Here is an 18,663-nt window from a genome sequence, read left to right as displayed (position 1 = left end):
ATAAAAGGACAATTCTGTGAAACCCACTTAACCAAATTGTATCATAATTTCCTGGAATGCAAATAAATTGTGTTTTTATGTGTATCATAGGTGTAAATATAAATAAAGGTGTCATTAAGTTAATGTGGCCAAATTTCTGCTCATTATCATAAACAGTACAAATGGTGTTCAATGATATAGTGCATTACATTTGACATCACAACATTAGATGTAGAACAGTGGAGTTTTATATTTATACTAAAATATACAAAACACGACGAGAAAAAAATGTGTGGGACTAAATGTATAAACTGGTCTTATTGGTCAGTATCAAAGTCAGCAGCCAATCACCGTTGGGATTTACGTGCGTAAGTGTACGTCATTTCCTGATAACATGTCCTCCTGTTAAAGAAAGAGCTAACAGCTGAGAAAACTGTGTATCTTTACTAACTTGCTTTAAACAGCGGGTTGTCGCGAGATCTGATCTCTTTCATGTCGTAGATTAAAAGTCACAGTTTATTTTTAAAGAGCTATTCAGTGAATTTACTGATTATAATTTTGTAATGAGCGATACTTGTCGAGGAAGTATCCCAGCTGGCTAGCAGAGTTAGCTAGTTGTTAGCAAAGGAGTTCTTTGTTTTGTTTTTCAGGATCATGCACAGAAACTGTTGTTGACATTCTCTAAGTGGCCGATCGTTATGGGCAGAGGACATCTGGACACCGCCGCCTTGTAAAATAAAACATTCGCTTGCAAGTAGCTTGCAATTCGTCGTCAAACTTAAGAAAGAAAACAGTTTGTGGTTCTCGCTGGACAAAGATAGACCATGGGAAACTGTCTGAAGTCTCCGACCTCAGACGACATTTCTCTGCTTCACGAGTCTCAGTCTGACCGGGCCAGTTTTGGAGACGGGATCGACCCAGATCTGGAGCCACCTCCACCTTATCAGGTCAAATATGACTCCTGTATTTATCTGATCAGAAAATGTTTACAGTCCTCGCAATAGATTAGTTGATCTAAGATTGGATTACTATTTGTCCTTTTGAGTAAAACTTTTTCATGTAGCTTTTGAATTATTTAATTTTGTAAACATATGCAAGTTGGATTTATTGTAAAGCTGTGATTAACGGATTAGTCAAAATACAGTGCTGTAGTTATATGCATGCTCAATTATCAGATTTTTGAGTTGTACGATTATTAAAATTACACGTAAACAAGAAAATCACTCGATTTCTCTCAGATCATGGTGGATTGTACATTAGCATTACCAAGTCACACTTTGTTGCTCATTGTGTTGTCTGGAACAGGGACTTTTCAGTTCAAAACAAGACTGCTTAATATACACAAGAAAAACATTACGATAAAAGTTGGTGTTCCACTGTAGTCTGAAGTAAATGGCAGACAAACTTAGATAATTTAATGTATACAAAAGTGTAACTTTGATACTTTCAATATGTATTTATTGAATTGACATGACCTATACTCTAGAGTGAGTCATATCCAGTTTGTTTTTACTGTCACTGTATCACTGAAAGGATCATGTGAGGTGCAGTGGGTCATGGTTGTTGTTTGGTTTCCACAGGAGCCGACTCACATGCCACTGTACCACCCCACTCCCAGCCAGAGCCGCCTGGCCTCGCAGCTGACTGAGGAGGAGCAGATCCGCATAGCTCAGCGCATCGGCCTCATTCAGCATCTCCCTAAAGGTGTCTTTGATGGAGGTCCGGACGGCTCAGAGAAGAAGATCAGAGAGTGAGTTGTTTGCACTTTTCACTGTGATCGTGTGGGAAGTACTTTAGCTCCATCTACACTTTTTCCTGCACGTTGTCAGCAACAAAATTAGCAGTAACTCTCATTGATAATTGATGAATCACATTTTAGCAACACATTTTCAGAATACCACAATACTTTAATTAATAAGGCGTTTTCAACTATTTGCAGGCCAAGAATATTCACTTTTGCTGAATTTACTGTTGTGTTTGTTGTAAAATATAGAGCTAATAGAAATATAGGGAGGCTCGTGTAAATTTATAATTACTACATCGACTTATCATTCAATAAATAAATGGCTGGAACAATATATTTTGGGGCCAAATACCGGTATTTATCATGGTTTAAAATGTTTGTATTTTTTGTAGGGTTTGAGCTGCAGCAGCTTCTAAGACTAGTTATAAATACAAAATGAGTACAAAGTGTTTCATTCTGGCATTTATTTAATGCAGCTCATGTTTTTAATTATATTGTATATTTTGAAAAGGGTTTACTGGGATTATCTGGCTATAAATTATAAATATTATTGTGTATTTTTTGTAACAACATATAGCGCTTGCAAGTTTGTCCTACGCATAAAATAAAACTATAATTGACTCTGCGATTAAAAACATACATTTCGCTGTGTTTTGCTTGACAGGTGCGTGATCTGCATGCTTGACTTTGTCTACGGCGACCCCATCCGGTTCCTGCCCTGTATGCACATCTACCACATGGACTGTATAGACGACTGGCTCATGAGGTCCTTCACCTGCCCCTCCTGCATGGAGCCTGTGGATGCTGCCCTGCTCTCCACCTACGAAACCAACTGAATACACCCCTCCTTTACCCTTAAGCTCCAATACGGCTGCTCCTCCCAAAACACAAACCCTTATACTCTTCTCCTCTTGTACAGCGACAAAAGAGGAGTGAAAATATCTTTGCTGTTGTCTTGCACTTTCAAAAGTTACTCACCTAATGTTGGCCTTTTCTGCCCCACTTCATCATGTTAAGAAATAATCATGAAATAAGCTGGTCTTGCATTTAAAGTCCACCATTTGGTAAGAAAGTGCTTCCAGACAACCCTGCATGATTGTGTAGTTGTGAAGCAGTGTTTGTCGTGAAGGGACACGTTAGAATGTGAGCGTGTACTGTACGTCAGGAGGACTGTGGAACGGCCCACCTGAGCCGGACTCAGGGGGGCTCCTCCTCATTCATCCCATAAACCACTCACATTCCCTGTTACATGACGGTTCAAAGACTGTATGTTGATGAACAAGCTTTACAGTTGTTCCCGTTTCCCATCATGCCTTTGATGGAGAGCCAACATATGAGCAGTGAAAGGTTTCTTGGAGGTCACAACTTCAAGCAATTGATTGTCCAGATATCCTAGTTACAGTTTTTATACATGTCTACAAATCTTTTAGCTGGAGGTTTTACGCTTTGACCATTTTATTTATTTATATATATATATATATATATATATATATATATATATATATATATATATATATATATATATATATATATATATATATATATCACATTTAAGAAGTCAAATGCCTAAAGAATTAGAAAAAGCTTTACTGCCATTTTCAATGAACAAAATTCACAAACTAGGAATGTTCTTCTGCAATTCAGTGCAACATTAAAACAAATGGCAAAACATTGTAAAAATACAAGATAAAAGTAATGCATAAAATAAGGTATTAGACAATAAACTTTGTCTAAATATAAACGGGATGAAAAATGCCTTACATTGAACTTGAATTGAGATTAAAAATAAATACACAATATTTAAAATATAAATCTCTTGAGCGAGAGAGAGTGAATAAAATGGAAACACTCGCCACGCTGACTGAATATGCTTCTTCTCAAAGTCAAATAGTTTTTTGACATCAACCATCAAGTGAATTCTAGAGAATTGCATTGAAAAGTTTATTGAATTATGCAAAGAAATGCTGTAGCCAATTGTCAACATACAGTCATACTTATTTTGATACACATTATTTCTAAACAAATTATTCAGTAAAATGACTAAACAATGTTGTACACTGAACTTGTTTGTTGCAGTGACAGATTACAAATATATTATGCAAACTAAAAGATAATTAACCCAAAGTTGAAGCTGAAGAGGATGGTAAAACCAGCGGTGAATGTTTGTAGTGAAAGAGTGTAAAGTCAGTACAAAGGGCTCATTCGTGCATGAGCAGGCTAACATTTACAGCGCTTGCACACTCTTTCAACTCATCCAGAAAATTGCACTTTACTCGTAGGACAGTATCTAAAACAATATATTAATATATGTACCTTATAACCTTGCACTATCTATTTAATTCATTTGTTTTGTTTTTCCTGAAATGCAAACATTAGACAGCTGATAGATCTTTGTCACTTGTCACAGTAACAATAATTCTGATGTTATGATGAATATGTTGTGCTTGAAAAGACTGTTTATTGTAAGTCAGTGGGACAGGGGCTTGATGCAAATGAAAGACAATGCTAATTGAAATATTTAACAGATTATTGTGTTTGTTTTGCTGTGTTTTGGAGCCTGTCCTCTCATTCATTCACAAGGAATCATTTAGAAAATCCCCAATTAGGGTTTGATAATTGTACAGCGTAAGAATAATAACTCGTATTAGCCATGACTCATCAACACAACGTTTAGGGCCTTGAATTGCTCATTGTTACATTTTCACTTTAGTTGGTTTGTGTGTCTTCAATGTACTGTACAATCCTCTGTCCCTTTTGATTTCAATGTGTGAGAATCTCTTTTCCCGTGTACTATTTCTACTGTTGTGTTCGTCTTTACGTTTTCTGACAACTAATGGTCCCTCTCACTTTTTTTGTTCTTTTTCTGAACCATTACAAAACAAAATAAAGCAGGAACATACTGCAGTTGAACGTGGTTTCGTGTCGCTTCTTCCAATGCCAGGCTGGACTGACTCATGCGCGCGAAAGGACAGATTTGTGGTGCCATCGTCACCACACATTGGGAGATTATGGAATTATTGGCCGAATTGCAAAATATTTAAGCCATTTATTGATGCAATCCTAATAGCTGGCATAAACTGGGAAACGTGACGTATCTACAGTGTACTCTGGTAATCTTGAGTGATTAGCTTGTTTTTGTACAGTGTTAGACTAATACAGACGACAGGCGCATCACGCCATAACTCTTCTGTGAAAAGGGTATTTACTTTCGAAATGGTTAATCCGCTTTTCAGTTTTGCAAGCTTCATTAGAAACTTAAATTGGAAAGGTCACTTGTTGAAGTTTGGCCGTAACGCTGTGGTGTGAAATTCTTCTTCTCAGGTCAAATATTCCAGGTATTTAGGGATTATGGTCGTTTTACACTCGCTTTACTTACTTTTGTTTTACTTTGTTGTGTATTTTTTATGTAGAAATACAGTTTTATTTTATTTCAAAAAGGTCATTTACAACCCGTGCTTGATTAAATATGTGCTCCTCTAAACTAGGTTATATCAAGAGTAAAAAGAAACAGTTTTATTACTTTTATTTTACTCAATTTATTGTTACAGAACATGCAAACAACAATACAAAATCATGTATCCTGACATGACCATATGTTTTATTATCCTTATATCAAGACCAGTGGATTGACAGAAAACGTAATGGTGGAAACTTTAGGACTTGTACATCCCATGGAAAGTGACGGGGAAGGTGCACTCCACCTCGGCTCTGGCGATCTCAGACAGGTCCTTGGCGTTGAGGATCAGGAGGTATCCAGGCCTCTGAGAACCTGGGGCCACCACGATGGTCAGCAGCACTCCTGAAGTACACAAGGGGTATGGTTACTGTATGTTAAGTGTGCTTTTCTTTTAGATGTGGGAAACATGTAAAATGCTCTGCACAAAACACCACTATTTGCTAATATGTTAAGTTACAATATCAGATTCTCGGGCTGTGTTCAACATGACCTACATTTTAACCCACAAATCTATCAATATTTATAGATCAGATTATCCATCCATATATCTCAAATGCTTTTTTCCTTGGAAAGACATTTGTTATGATGCCAGTGGTTTAAAAGTCACACGTGTAGCTTTCTACAAAGTCATACCTTCAGTATTCATACTTATTTCTGTTTCTCAGTTGACCTTTATATTGTGACTTCTTGTACAGAATAAATATTTTCTTGTGGTTTTGGAATTATTTACCATCGTCCTCATCCACTCCATCAGGGGTCTGAACAAATATGGGCTCTGAAGGGTAAGAGTCCGGCTCCTGCCAAATCCAGGTCTCCTTGGTCTTCACATTCAGCTTGATAATCTAAAATAAATGTACAAATTATTAATTATAGCCTCTCCACAAATGTTTCCATCTGCCGATCATGTGTGGCATTATTTCTCCCATAAAAGTGACCAATGAACTTACTCTGTCTGGTACAAAGTGGTTGAGACCCAGACCATAAGCAAATGTGTAGTTCTTTCCGGAAAACTTCTCATAGTTGATCTGAGGGAACTCAAAAGCTGAAAAGGAAACACATTTTTTGAGAGGAAAATAATGCAATAAAAATAATAGGAAATATAGCCGCAAGCGGCAATGATTGGCCCTCGCCACGCCGCCGCCACGCCGCAAGAGGAGGGGGCGCTAACGCGCCCCAATTGTCCTTTTATTACATCTACTGCTGAATCTGTGACGCTGTCACATCTTCTCCCCTTTGTTTTACCATCAAAAAGCAATTTTATTTTGAATTCTTGGTAAAATGGCAGACACCGTGACTCTTAGAATAAAAATGTGGATAGCTTTTGATGGTCCACCCCTGAAGATGAGTCTCACCAAATTTCAGGTTAATATGTCTAACACCCTAAGAGGAGTTCGTGAAAGTCTAAAGTGTAAACATGTTCTGGCGATTTCCCCATTGGAATAACATGGAAGGTTTCGGTCATCATCATCATAATCATCATAACATGGGTCTCATTTACTTTTTTGATGGGGATGCCAAAATTGAGTTGTGTGTCAAATTTCATATAATTTCGCAAAACTAAATATTTAACCTCCATATAAAATCTGTAGGGGGCGCTGTGGTGCCAAATTAATTTATTTCACTTCAAGTAGGTTTAGGGCAAAGAGTTTAACAACTGATTCTAATTTGACGCAATTCGGACTTTATTTGCGCAAACGGCAGAAATGTTAAATTTGGGAGATTTCTGAAATTCTTGCTACAGTTTGCGGCTTCGCCGCTCAGAGACCGTGAGAGGTATCAATGTAATTTGGATAACTTTTGATGTCCCACTCCTCAGTAGCATTTTCACCAAATTTCAGCTTTTTAGGGCCAACGCCCTGGGAGGAGTTCGTAAAAGTACGACGTTTGGAAAAACTCCGAAGTCATGTTTAGCCATTTTTGAAGCAATATGGCCGACATTTGGTTGGGCGGACGGCGTTGCCGTGATAATATTTTTTACTTCTCTTGTCACCATCTACCTCTGCGCCAAATTTCATGATTCTACGATCAGATTTTTTTTGGGTCATTTCCCATCTCTCAATGCATTTTTGGTACATTTGGGAGTGCTGACGCGCCAATTTTTTTAATTTTAGAAAAAGGAAATAGCCAGAATGCAGAGAGGCACGATTTTTAGAGGTGTGCTAATTTTTGTGACTTTTCGTCAATGTTCACTGGGTGAAAAATAGGGGGGTTGGTCCCGAGAAGAAGAAGAAGAAAGAAAGAAAGAAAGAAAGAAAGAATAATATTCCGATGCGAAAACAATGTTTCCCAGTTTTCAAATATCATGAAATATACATTTTCGGAAAGCGCTCGCGCTTTCCTACCTCATGGTGTGGGTCCCTGGTCACTGACGGGTACTTTCGTTAATTTTGAGTGGGCTCCGCCCACTTTGTGTTTTTGGCCCTCTATACAGTAATAATGTTCAATTTTTGCATTACATGCTTATATGCACGGAACATGCAAGAGATGGGGAACGTATTCGTGAGCTACTTAGCGCAAATGAGTGCTTTATATGGGGATGACGACCGCGAAGCGGTCGTCATCCCAATTTAAAGTGCTCGTTTAGTGCGCACTTTTGCACGGGCTTCGCCCGTTTACAACAGTAAAGTTCCATTTTCCTACTACTAATTAGTATGCACGGGGCGTGCGTGAGTGAAGGAGTGCGTTAGTGAGTGTTTGGAAGTGGGCGAGCGCTTCACGCTCGATTTCGTGCGCACTACGTGCACACTTTTGCAGCTGTGCTTCGACTAATAATAATAATAGGATGAATTTACCCTGACGTGGGCCGGAGAACAACACCTCGGGCTCCAACCAGATCATGCCGTCAGCGTGCATCACAGCCGTGGCCGTGGTGTAGGGCAGGCTCACCAAGTTCTTTCCTTGTTCCTCCTACATTAGCAACAACAGTAGCTTTTCAATATCATGATACAAGCTCAGTGCAGTGATAGGATCTGTACATGATAACGTGTGTTCTTCAAAGGCACTAGAAATATTAAATGAGCAGGTAAAAAGCATAATCATTGTTGTGTTTTATTATGTTATAACCAACGTGCTGGTTCTATTAAACATGAACCTGAACATTTGGTCACCTTGTTCACATCCAGAGGAATCACATATCGGCGCACTTCAGGTTGAGGAGCCATCATGGCCGCCTTCTTCACCTCGTCCCAATTGGCTCGCAGGTTGGCCAGCCACAGGTAGTTGTAAACAAACTCAAAGCTGCAAAGAATATAGTAAAAACACGTGGCAAAAACACCAATACTTGGAATACGTTGTACACAATTCTTACCCTTTCCATGCACAAAGATCCACCACCACAAAACCTTGGTCCTCGTAGGTGTTGATGTGGTGGAACATACCGATGGGAGCTCCTTTGAACTTGAGATCAATGTACTCCGCGGGCTCTTTGCTGGCGATGTGGAACAGCGTCTACAACACAAAACATCGTTGAAGCTTCAGACAGAATCCTTCATTTGCACCCTTTTCACGTGTGTGCGTTTGCCTTACTCCTTGGCTTTCATTGGACTCGAAACAGTCCATGTAGTTGGACCCTCGGATGCTCCAGGCGCTCAAGAACTTCAGCAGGTTGATTTTGACCGGAGTCTCCACAAACACAAAGTAGTTGTCCGACATGCCAAAGCTGAAGTGAATGATGTGATAAATAAGTTAAGAAAAAGATACATTTTGGCAGAAGGAAACAAAACCATCACAAAGAAATGGATGTGAAAAACTAAGCCAAAGATCAAGGACATTTATATACTATTTTTAAGTTACTTATGGGTTTGAAATTCATGATCTTATTAAAAAAATGTTCATTTCTGTTTCCTTTTTTTGTTTAAAATGATCTGTTTAACACTGAGCACTTTGGGGCAGTGTATCTTTTTGTAAATGTGCTGTATAAATAAAATTACGTTGGACAAATTTGACAGACTTTGGACCAATCAGGACTTTTATTTCAATTTAAATATGCTGTGATTTTGTTTCTTTTGATATTCAGTTGATGTCTTCTTATTTTGATTTTGGTTGTATTCTGTATTGTTCTGTGTTTTATGTTTATTCTTTTTTTTTATTGGGAAAAAAAAAAATATTGTAATAATGATGATAATAATAATAATACAAAAATACATAATAATAGAACATATTGTAAAACATACCTGTGGACATAGGAAGGCTTGAATCGCTCATGACTGGGGAACTGGACCCAAACCTTGGACTTCGCAATCGGGTCAGACTTGTCTAAAATATTAATGGGACAATGCATTATTTCACAGGTTTATCTTAAATTTAAACAAGTACGACCTAATCTAATTGCTACAGCAGTATCATTTTGTAATCACTGCCTAACAACGCGTTGATAGTAAAAAACCTTTCTGTGTTGGTGGAGTCCGGACGATATTGTAGGCCAGCGTGGCTCCTTTCCCCATGCAGTTCCCAATATTCCAAACAGTGCCGTCCCTCTCGATGTGAGGGTGGGCCGTCACGCCGTTGATGTTGATGTAATTGCACAAATCGACCTGAACAGAAAAAAAGAAACAAACAGACTCTGTAAAACTGTTTGAAATCTCATGAGATACTGTCTACATAGAGTGCTGTGCCTTCTTGAGGGTGTCCAGAGTGTCCGTGTCGACTTTAGTGATGTAGTTGGTTTCTGTCACGGCATAGTAGTCCTCTCCTATGGGATAAACGTTCACCAGGCAGTTGTCTGTCACCTCCACGCCCTTGAAGTAGGAGAAAAACCTGCCAAAAGTATACAACATCGTCACACAGAATAGTCTTGAATGCAATGCAAGTTCCCAATGGAAATATACAGTAGGCACCACGTTCTTGAAATTTACATGAACAAGTTCTCGAATCATTTGGACTTCTATAACTTACCTGGAGAAAATGTTTTTGCAGGGATCTGGGTAAGCAAAGGTTCCGAACTCAGTGATCACCACACGCTTTTCAGTTATGGCTCTCACATAGGCATCTGTTTTCACAAACCTGACGAATAAAAAGAGAAAGTTGAGATGATTAACGGATACCTGTGGAATGCACTTTTGGCTGCAGCAAAAAAAGGGCAAAGGCGACTATCAAGGACTGGACTGAGCTCACGTTGGGGGGAAATATGCCGGACTTTTCTTTTAGCAGCTGTAGTTCTTTTTAATTTTGCTTTCTACTCCCTGGTTTTGTTATGTTTGTGCTCAGTGTGCTCTGTATGTGCTTAAATATGAAATGTAAAAATGTCAAATAAAGGAAACGTTTCTATTTTCCTATACAACTATGTCATATTGATGATAATAATAATAGCACATTGTTTCTTACTTTCTGTAGTAGGTGACTTGGCCATTCTTGAAGTCAAATTTGTGCATGAGAGCCTGTCCGTCGAAGAGGTGGTAAAAGGGCTCATCTCCCACTTCAAACAAGCCAGGCCCCAGACGGAGGAGACTTCCCTTAAGAAACGAGGGAATCCGACCTGTGCACAGTATTACATGGTGAATATTTGGTGAAATTTCCCCATGTGGGACAATAAAGGAATATCTTATCTTATTTGGATCTGATGAATGAATGATGAGAGATGTTTTACTATTGAGGAAAATGAAACTCACCAGTGACGGTTGCTGGAAGTGGGTCAGACAACTCTTCGCATGTTTCAAAGATCTTCCTGTAGCTTCCAGCTGGATGCTCAAATCTGTCAAATAAATGCATATATATAGTTTGTGCAGTTTGTCATCTTTCAAGTGTTTAAAAAAAGAGCTGAATAATTGCATTTAAAGATGATAATTAATAAAATACATCATAAATTAAAATACTTACCGGCTGACCATAGTTGTTCCTTGTTGCTGCACCACTCAAAGCTACTTGTTGGTCACTAGTGAGCTGGACTCCTCTGACCCTGGTGGATTTAGCCTTTTTATCCGTGAAGGGCCCCCTTAAACATTGACTGCAATCTTTGGTGTAAAACCTTTGCCTGGGCCAATCACATCGCAGCGTGAACAAGAATGCCATTGTGCCCATATCCTCTGTTGGATGGCTCAATGGCCCACGCTGCTGAAACCGGATTTATTTATTATGGAGAATATTTATTTCTGGGGCTATGCTTTGTGTTGCAACGCTCCATGTGATCGCTCCTGTGTCGTACTGACTGTTTTAGTAAATGGCATTGCTAATGCTGTGTCATGCCCAATAGCTTTTGCTGCATAAAGCTGTGTTGCATTTATGACGGTGAATGCATTGCACAAGACATTAAGATTATTTTTGTTTTGAAATTTCATAACTTGGCTATTTATTGTGGGTAGATACGTTAATCAGCTTACAATAATATCAATAAAAATGTATAGACTTCAGGGAGAGGTAAAAGTGTGTTGTTAACGTGTTACAACTCACTAAATTATGTGAATTTTGGAGTCATTTTGATGGTCATGTGTAAGATTGGGATTGAAATTTGTTTTAAAACATCTTCTGCAACTGAAAGAAAAGTAAGGACAAAGTCAAAAACATATGAAGCGTGTCCAGTTTTAATTTGCTTGTCTCTGTGCAGCTTTAATCCAGGTGTGGGGATTATGATGAGTGAGGCCACAAGACAATTGTTCTTTGTTTTTCTCCTGAGAACAAACTCTATTAGTGTCACCAATTTAAATGATGGAACTTCTTGTACATCATGTCTTTGTGCACCTCTATCATGCTTATTAGTTAGAGATTCATAGGAATGTTTGTCTTCGAGGTGCAATTTTAGTAAATAGGCTATTACTTTTAAGACCCAGGAACATAATTATTTAAGGGGTTTCACAAAAAGTCATTATGCAGGTCTAACGGTTGTTTTGAATGTTAACCCCTTCTGCCTTTTCTTTAATTCTTTCATTTTGTCCACCATCTTATAAAAGGGAACTCTCAAGCTGCTTGTTAAGCTGTACATAAAAATAAAGCTGTAGCCCACTTATTGCCAGTCAAATCAATCATTCTGGGAAGAATCAGGGTCAGTTTGTATTCCAAACCCACAAATGAAAAAATTACCCTAAAGTTTAGGGGCCTGGAAAAATAGGCCCCTAAACAAGAGGGTTAAGTAGGCCTATCCAGATTAATATATCTTCTTCTATGTCTCCCAAAATATCTTACTAACCAAGTTTTAGCCTGCACATAAGACACATGCTTATGATGCAACAACAAAAAATTACATGTGTAATTCAAGGCAAAATTTGCTAAAACTGCAGTAAATGATCCAAAATAAAGCCTCATTCAGTCAAGATAGTGAAGTCTAATAGATCCTTGAGATTACTCATGGGTTTGATTCACCTGATATCAAACTGTGGGGAAAAATAGGGCGACATCTGCTGGCAAATGAAAACATGACTGGCAGCCATCAGGCACTTCCACGTTTAAAAACAAACAATTAAAAATCGAATTATCTGTCTGCGTTTCTGTCTTCGAGGTCTTAACTGAATAACGTGAGGTCACAGTAAAATACGATTTAAAGTTAATAAATAAAAATACGGATTTTTTGTTTTAAAACGCCGAGTTTTACCGTGTTTTCTGGTTTACATCCCGCGCATGCGTATTTTGGACTGGAGAAGGCTAGCTCAAGATGGCGGAAAAGCGATTGGGCTGTTGCCTGTAGTTTACGCTACAAAAATACATGTTTTGTGCTTCTATATTGAGTGCTTTTACACTTAGATCCTGTTTTGCGAGTCCTTTTGGTTGTTTTTGTTGTTACGTACAAGTCTAGTTTAGCTGTTTATTTGGGAAAATGAATTTCAACACGAAGGTGGTGCAGGTGACCAATGTGTCCCCGAGCACCACGTCCGAACAGATGCGCACACTCTTTGGTTTTCTCGGAACCATCGAAGAACTAAAGTTATTTCCACCAGAGTAAGTGACCTTGAATAGACCGTATTCAATTGCCAGCCACTATTATTGTGACTTCTCTTGTTCGAGTTGATGTGGTTTATTGCTCTGATAATGGCGTGGGCCTGGTGTGCTAATGTTAGCTTAGCTGCTTTCAATGGCGCTGGCTCTGCGGGATGCACAATTGTACTTGCATCTTCTTACAATAATATGTTTCCTCAATGTGCAGGTTTCTATTGAACGGAATATGAAGTTTAAAAACAATGGAAATGCCCGTTTGTGTGCAGTTTACACTATTCAACGCTGTAAAACAAAGTGTAAGCCTTATGACAAAGGTTAGCTACAGTGCCATTGTTGACCTATTGACCCAGGAAAGTAGTTCAGGCTTATAATAAGAAGGAGAAAGTAACTAAGCATAGATCTTTGTAGTTTGTACCATAAACATCAGGTGTGAAAGGGACTCTGTTCTGAAAGGGACCCTGTTCTCCCCCTGGTTCAGATCAACATCTCAGCCAGGACACGAGTGTAAAACATGTCTCTGTCTAACATGTGTCTTAACATGCCTTGTCTCTGCTCCACAGTGACTCTCCGATGCCGGTCACGTCCCGGGTGTGTTTTGTGAAGTTCCAGGAGCAGGAGTCAGTCGGAGTGTCTCAGCATCTCACCAACACGGTCTTTCTGGACAGAGCTTTGATTGTGGTTCCTTTTGCAGAAGGTTGGTATAAGCCGTTCCCAAAGTCGTGTGTGTCCTTTGATTGAATGGCATCATTATTCATCACCATCTCTTTACAAAAAGCCGAGCTCAGATTCTGTTGTAAGGCCCGGATTAAAGTAAACTATTTGTTTTCTTGTCTCCAAACCACACAGTAACTTAACCAGGTTTGGCTCTAAAACACCTCAAATCAATATCAACTGCTAAATTAAGCAATTGTTTTGATACTTATAAATGCATTTTATTTTGTTCACCCATGTTGGACTTTCCTCTGTTAAACTTCTCTTTGTTATTTGTGTGTTGTGTGTATGTGTGTGTGATTTTTGTAGTGAAGAAGGCAAAAGGTGCCCTCGTTGATGGCTCACAGTGCTCCTCTGCTGCCAACAGGGGACTCTAGGCATTTGCAAAGGCCAGCACCATTCAAGCCCCACCCTGTCTTTTTGTCTCTCTTTCCCCCCTCTCTTCTGTCTTAATTTGTCTTTTCCAGGTTATTTACCTCATTAATGCTGGAATGGTTATTATTGCTACATGATTTAGATTCAAAGCCATTAATTACTACCTAGTTAAAACTACCTTTATGGCAAAGTGGAGTGCAGAAAAGACGGTCTCAATAGAAGCACTTTGGTGGTAGATTCAACACTAGGTCGAAGCATGAAAAGTGACATTTTATACAGTGTTTGATTTGTAAATCAAATCAAAAGTATAAACTAGAATCTCATAATTATGGTTAATAACATGCTGTGTATAAGTAACCACTAAAGCACAATGTACCGTTACAGCCATTGAAACTTTGGCTAAAAGCTAAAACTACCATATTCCTGTGCATTGCAACATTCAGTTGTTTTATTTGATCTGAAATGAGCAGCCCTGGTGTTGGTACAATCCCAGTTAACGGTGGTCTCCTTTTGTTGTTGTGTTTTACAGCCAGTCCTGTAAACCAGGCCCTGCTGAAAAGGCCATCACTGCAGATTTTCTCCTGTGTGTCTTTTATTTTTATGTTGTCACTGTTTGGTGCCTGTAAATGCCATGGTTTCACATAGAATAACAAAATGTTAATTCTGGTGATGATTTCTAATAAGTTCCACTTATGACACACAAATTCAAATTTAACATTTTTAATCATATACCTTTTGATATGCTAAATTGATGCAGTGGCAGGTAAGAAACCAGAACAATGATTTAATGCAGGCACTCTAGCATTCCCCATTAAGTGTCAATGTCATGCAAGCACATATTTTGTTTTGGTATCATTTTTGACAACTCCCTAAATTTCTCTTTTGTGTGTATCTCGATTTTTCTCTGTGTGCTTTTTAGTAGCCAAGCCGCCCACGTGAGTCGCTTGTTTGAGTCTATATGAAAAGTGAGGGCACACCCAACTGGAGAAGCAGCTGTGCTTGCTAACGTTTGGTTCATGACTTAAAAAACACGTTCAGGTGATTTTTGGCAGTGTTCATTGGAGTAGTGTGGTACTTTGCAGCAATAGTTATGTCCCAGCAGTCATTATTTTGGGACCCAGATCTGTAAGGTAACCATGTATTTGAAGAAATGCAGTGTGAGGAGTTTGTATGCCTCTGCTCTGTTGTGTGAGCAGAAATGTTCTCGTCTAATGCTACTTTGTTCTCCAGGTTCCATCCCTGATGAGAGCAAAGCTTTGTCACTGCTGGCACCAGCTAATGCTGTTGCAGGAATCCTGCCTGGAGGAGGACTTCTTCCCACTCCCAACCCCCTTACCAACGCGGTATGTATGCTAATATACAAACATTTAGTGGTATTTTACACTTGATATGCAATGTTTACTTTGACCAGTTTTATGTATTTATTTTGTTCCTATGGCCGCAGTTATTTTATTACTTGGTTTACAGATTTTTAAATGAAACATATTGAACAGGCGGACGAAAAATAAATATAATTTCAAAATATTTTTTCTTCATAAAATATTAATATAATAATTCAAGGAAATATGGCGACAGGCAGGAAAGATATAAATGTCAAAGAACACATTTAAGATATGAATAGCATCCACTTTGGAGGAGTCCAGAGGCTGTCATCGGTGCTGCTGCAGGTGATTTCCATGACATTGCGGTCACATATTTTGTCGGGCAGGTGTCTGTTTAGTATATCTCCAACTGTATCATCCGATCACCACTTGCATATTTTTTCAGGACAATATGGCCTCATGCATCGCCCATACGCACATGGCGTCAGGCTTTTAGATAGGATTTGAAAACACGGCGTCCAAATAATTTTGTCCGCAAAAAGTACTTAAAAAATTTGCACGCCCGCCGTAGGAGCCGAATGTAGAAAACCAAAGTTTTGATCACACTCCACCACTTAGGAGCGGCGTAACGCTTTTACTAAATACCTCGTCCAAATATACCCCGTATATTATACCCCGTCCAAAATACGGGAAGACGGGCATTTATCTAAAAGCCTGCATGGCGTCAATTCAATGCTTTCCAAAATAAATCATCCCCGCAGGATTTTGGCGAAAAATTGCTTAATTGCTCTTATCTTTTGACTTAATACCGCTTTATATTTTATTTAATGCTATTTTGCATTGTCAGCGGTACTTTATAAAAAATGTGACAATAATTTATTTTATTTGTAAATTCGAAATCAATCATCTAAGTGCGGCGGATCCGTAAACCAAGTAATAAAATAACCGCGGCCTACTGTAAAAAAAAAAGTTTTTTTCTGAAGAACCGATTGCTCTATTTTCAGTTGGGTGCAAATCCGTTCGGTGCCCCAAACATGGATGCACTGGCTGCGTTTGGATTTCCTGGAGCCAACATGAACCCACAGGCGGCGGACCAGTTACTGAAATTCATGACGGATCCAAAGTAAGTCAGTGAATGTAAGACACATGGCACCACCTCCTTTGTGGCACAGCGAGTAATCTAAGGCCTCTCTTCACCCAGACTGAACCCACTGGCAGTTGGTTTAAACCTGAGCGCGAGCTTGAAAGCTGATGCCTCAAATAAAGAAATTGAAGTTGCCATGAAGAGAGTCCGAGAGGCGCAGTCCCTCATCTCTGCTGCCATCGAGCCTGGAAGTGAGTGTGATTAGCACCAGTGCAGTGACAATGAAAATAAGGGTCTCTTAACGGTCTAAAATGTTTTTCAGGCAAGGACAGCAAAAGGCGTCGCTCTCGCTCACGGTCCAGGTCCAGAAGGAGGAGGACTAGATCTCGTTCACGACACAGGTATTTCAAGTTAATGTTGACCTGCTCACCTGACGGACAAGAACTATTCATATTAATTTTCTACATGAATCGTTGTGTGCAGGCGCACAAGGAGCAGATCAAGGCGACGATCCGGATCTCGAAACAGGAGGCGATCGAAGAGTCCTCGCAGGAAACGCAGCCGCTCTAGAGACCGCAAACGCACCCGCAGCAGGTCGACATGCGCTTCATGCTTTAGGTCACTTCAAATGTGAGAGGACTGAGTAAAGTTAATTGTTTGTTGTTTTCACAGAGAGAAGAAAAAAGACGAAGGAAGGAAAAGATCCAGAACCCCTCCCAAAAGCTACAGCACAGCAAGAAGATCACGCAGCGCCAGTCGGTAAGTGCTATTATAATTTGGGCCTAGATATTTGGTCTCTTTCCAGATTAATGCAACTTTAATTTTCCTCCAGGAGGCGAAGAAGAAGTCGCACTGTCAGCCGATCTCCTCCCAGAAAGTCTCCTAAGAGGTCTCCATCAAGGTCTCCCTCTCCTCTAAGGTCACTACTGTGACTTAGAGCTCATTCATTTTAGAAATCTCTATTCCTAATCACTGTATTTTTCTCTAGACACAAGAAAGAAAAGAAACGAGACAAGGAGAGGGACAGAGAGCGCAGGAGTGACAAAGACCGCACCCGTGACGACCGCGAGCACACCAGCAGCAAAAAGAAGAGGAGGAGCAGCAAAGAAAAGGACCGTGACCCAGAGAGAAAGATCGACGCTGAGAAGGATGTCAAGGTTTGTAACTTGGACAATAGTGTTTTATTTTAGATGTTTGGCGGTGATCTACTACTAGAGACTGCTTTTTAAAATCTAGTACACTAAAGGAAATGAAGATGACTATTGGTATCATAATCTGTAGAGCGCCTCTTGTAGAATATTGATGTTTTACAGTTTGATTTGTGTAAATGTTGGCAAGACGAGACCCTTTTTCCTCTTATACTAAACTGTTGGCTCTTTAGAACCAGTAGATGTGGCTGCCTCGCCATCTCACCTGCTGATTGTGCGGTTCCAGGTCACCAGAGACTATGATGAAGAAGAACAAGGCTACGACAGTGAAAAGGAGCGCATGGTGAGGAAGGGTTCCGAGGACTCCGCGTCTCCTCACGCTGAAGATAACGGCACACGGCTGGTGAAAGCGGTCAAAGTGAACGGTTCTGACGACCACCACGAAGAGGACATGGATGTGAGCGACTAGTACCGTCCTTACTATAACCCAAATGTTTAGTCCGTCTGAAAAATGTGATAGATTACAACTGTCGTTTCTCACACAATCGCCATCTTTTTACAAAATACAATGCAGATTTTAAGTTATTTTGGCCTAGGGATTCCCCAGTGGTTTGTCAAGTCGCTTTTTAATAGCTGTGGTTACAAACTGCCTTTTCTCTGCTCGTCGGTTTTGTCCTCTTCATATGCGATATCTTTACATTTCAACTTTGTCATGTATTAATCTATCCTCATTCACATTTGACAGTTGTATTATTGCTTCATGTTATTTGGAAGTGTTTTATCAATGATTACTTTTTTTAATTAAAGTCTTTCTGGACAAATGGACTGTGGATCCTTTATTTCTTTACGCATAGTAGTCATTGACAAAGCTTGTACGTGTATATTGTGTATTAGGTGTATATACACCTCTCTGTACTGAGCTGAGACTATTAAGCTTTAACCTTTTTACCACTACTTGAATTTGCCTTTTTTTGTATTTATAT

The 18,663-nt window shown here is 39.4% G+C and overlaps 3 protein-coding genes across 10 annotated transcripts in view; 2 read left to right on the top strand and 1 right to left on the bottom strand.

Annotated features, from left to right (window-relative positions):
- rpe65a (retinoid isomerohydrolase RPE65 a) overlaps positions 1–11,200 on the bottom strand; it is a 47,119-nt gene extending 35,919 nt beyond the window's left edge. Inside the window, exons 1-14 of one of the 2 annotated variants that reach the window (XM_072441667.1) lie at positions 10,995–11,172; positions 10,787–10,869; positions 10,503–10,653; positions 10,074–10,181; positions 9,794–9,935; positions 9,565–9,712; positions 9,353–9,434; positions 8,706–8,838; positions 8,488–8,627; positions 8,288–8,417; positions 7,973–8,087; positions 6,128–6,222; positions 5,911–6,022; positions 5,235–5,522 (exon numbers count right to left, since the gene is read on the bottom strand). In XM_072441667.1, the coding sequence (XP_072297768.1) occupies positions 5,377–5,522; positions 5,911–6,022; positions 6,128–6,222; positions 7,973–8,087; positions 8,288–8,417; positions 8,488–8,627; positions 8,706–8,838; positions 9,353–9,434; positions 9,565–9,712; positions 9,794–9,935; positions 10,074–10,181; positions 10,503–10,653; positions 10,787–10,869; positions 10,995–11,005 (1,596 nt within the window). In that variant the 5' untranslated portion in view covers positions 11,006–11,172 and the 3' untranslated portion in view covers positions 5,235–5,376. Of the gene's footprint in view, positions 1–5,234; positions 5,523–5,910; positions 6,023–6,127; positions 6,223–7,972; positions 8,088–8,287; positions 8,418–8,487; positions 8,628–8,705; positions 8,839–9,352; positions 9,435–9,564; positions 9,713–9,779; positions 9,936–10,073; positions 10,182–10,502; positions 10,654–10,786; positions 10,870–10,994 lie in introns of those variants that run through there. The other variant, XM_072441666.1, reaches the window with a different exon arrangement.
- LOC140356594 (RING finger protein 11-like) lies at positions 357–2,615 on the top strand. Its single transcript, XM_072441668.1, has 3 exons — positions 357–926; positions 1,560–1,729; positions 2,388–2,615. The coding sequence occupies exons 1-3, from the start codon at positions 804–806 to the stop codon at positions 2,557–2,559; spliced, it is 465 nt and encodes a 154-aa protein (XP_072297769.1). The 5' UTR covers positions 357–803; the 3' UTR covers positions 2,560–2,615.
- A 1,524-nt stretch (positions 11,201–12,724) lies between the features above and the next one.
- Positions 12,725–18,505, top strand: LOC140356579 (serine/arginine-rich splicing factor 11-like). Of its 7 annotated transcripts, none has more exons than XM_072441634.1 (11): positions 12,725–13,043; positions 13,601–13,734; positions 15,357–15,469; positions 16,453–16,571; positions 16,650–16,783; positions 16,855–16,933; positions 17,016–17,126; positions 17,205–17,291; positions 17,368–17,421; positions 17,521–17,689; positions 17,967–18,505. In XM_072441634.1, exons 1-11 carry the CDS (start codon positions 12,922–12,924, stop codon positions 18,147–18,149), a joined length of 1,305 nt encoding a protein of 434 aa, XP_072297735.1. In that variant the 5' UTR covers positions 12,725–12,921; the 3' UTR covers positions 18,150–18,505. The 7 variants fall into 7 exon arrangements, with proteins under 7 accessions (XP_072297735.1, XP_072297730.1, XP_072297734.1 ...); XM_072441629.1 differs by having other exon boundaries at positions 17,368–17,451; XM_072441633.1 differs by having other exon boundaries at positions 17,365–17,421.
- The last annotated feature ends 158 nt before the right edge of the window (positions 18,506–18,663 follow it).

The sequence above is a fragment of the Eucyclogobius newberryi genome, unplaced genomic scaffold (assembly GCF_026437365.1).
Source record: "Eucyclogobius newberryi isolate DKJ021-1_F unplaced genomic scaffold, fEucNew1.0.hap1 SCAF_12, whole genome shotgun sequence".
In the NCBI taxonomy this organism is placed as follows: domain Eukaryota; kingdom Metazoa; phylum Chordata; class Actinopteri; order Gobiiformes; family Gobiidae; genus Eucyclogobius; species Eucyclogobius newberryi.
Note: the sequence above shows the minus strand (reverse complement) of the source record. Positions and strands in the feature narration are given on the sequence as shown.